Source organism: Ipomoea nil, unplaced genomic scaffold (genome assembly GCF_001879475.1).
Source record: "Ipomoea nil cultivar Tokyo-kokei standard unplaced genomic scaffold, Asagao_1.1 scaffold3088, whole genome shotgun sequence".
In the NCBI taxonomy this organism is placed as follows: domain Eukaryota; kingdom Viridiplantae; phylum Streptophyta; class Magnoliopsida; order Solanales; family Convolvulaceae; genus Ipomoea; species Ipomoea nil.
In genome coordinates this window covers 175117-176553 of record NW_017619516.1, presented here as the reverse complement: position 1 = coordinate 176553, position 1437 = coordinate 175117, and the positions used below count along the sequence as shown (strand labels likewise).

The following is a 1437-nucleotide window of genomic DNA, read 5'->3' as shown; positions in this document are numbered from 1 at the left end:
ATCTAAGTGATTAGGACTGTTAGGACGCGTGGTGAGCTGTGTGTTGTTTATCGTTTGTTCTGTTTGCTTTGTTGTTTCTGCTTAGCTTAGTGTTCTTTTGGTTAGCGCCAGGTAAGGGTGCGTTGTTGTTTGTGCCTACCGTAACCGCGTTATTGTTGTAGAAGTAGCACTATGGCTCCGCCTCGTCAATGCGCTCGTACACCACCAACCAACGAACAACTAGCTCAGAACCTACAACATCTCACGCAGAACATGCAAACCTTGAGTGAAGCTCTTCTGAACAACAATCATCCTGCTCCGCCGCCACAGCCTGCCGGACATCGAGATGTGGGACGTCTAGTCTCGGGCCATAGACCACCGATGTTCGCCGGAGAGGAGGACCCTGTCATACTCGAGGAGTGGATTCGTACCTTCGATAAGATATTCTCCATTGTAGGGTGCCCTGAAGAGCGCAGAGTGGAGTTAGCATCTTTCTACTTCAGTCATGAAGCTCATATGTGGTGGGTGCACGAGGGACCCGCATGTCATGATGAGCCCGACTTCGACTAGACGGCTTTGAAGGACGATGATATGTGGTGGGTGCACGAGGGACCCGCATGTCATGAGGAGCCCGACTTCGACTAGACGGCTTTGAAGGATCGAATGAGAGAGCGGTTTTATCTGTCACATGTCCGAGCTGCTATGTACGAGGAGTTTCTACATCTCCAGCACGGTTCATCGTCTGTTGTGGAGTACCACAGGCGATTCTTGGAGCTCGCCCGTTTCGCTAGGACGCTAGTCCCTACCGAGCTTGCGAAGGTGGAGAAGTTCGTGGCTGTACTCAACTATGAGGCTCGAAAGGCGTTGACTGTGAGCAAGCCGAAGACCTTAAAGGAGGCTTATCTGAGTGTTGATGACCTGTACCGGGTACAACAGTTGCAGCGAGGGTCGTTTGAGCTCGCTAAGAAGAGGAACGAAAACGGTGGATCCCACAACTTCAAGAAGCCGAGGCAGGACTTCCGAGCCAGAATCGCACCTACCCCACCTCAAGGATCAACCCGAGAAAAGTCTGGAGATCAAGCTAAGACGTTTGCATGCAGAAAGTGTGGAAAGGAGCATGTGGGAAAGGATTGCCATGGTTTTGCACTCTGATGTTTCAAGTGCGGGGAAAGAGGTCACAAGGCTGCCGTATGCCCTCTACAAGCAAATCAAAGAGCGTTGCCACCTAGCTCGGGATCCGGTGGAACTTCGGGAGGGAGTTCAAGCCGAGGAGCAGCTGGAGCTAGACCTTTGGGTCGAGTGTTTGTGATGGGTCGGTCCCAAGCTGGGTCGAGTGTTTGTGATGGGTCGGTCCCAAGCTGAGTCGGAGGGGCTGGTTGAAGAAGAGACGGCAGGTAACCCTTTTCCTAAGCCTATCTTTACCTTGAGAGTGTGCCTTTCCTTTGTTGTCTTATTTCC

The 1437-nt window shown here is 52.0% G+C and overlaps 1 protein-coding gene across 1 annotated transcript; it reads left to right on the top strand.

The window, feature by feature from the left end:
• Positions 1–642: 642 nt before the first annotated feature.
• On the top strand, positions 643–1131 carry LOC109166430. The gene has a single exon (XM_019315392.1). It carries the CDS (start codon positions 643–645, stop codon positions 1129–1131), a length of 489 nt encoding a protein of 162 aa, XP_019170937.1.
• Positions 1132–1437: the final 306 nt, after the last annotated feature.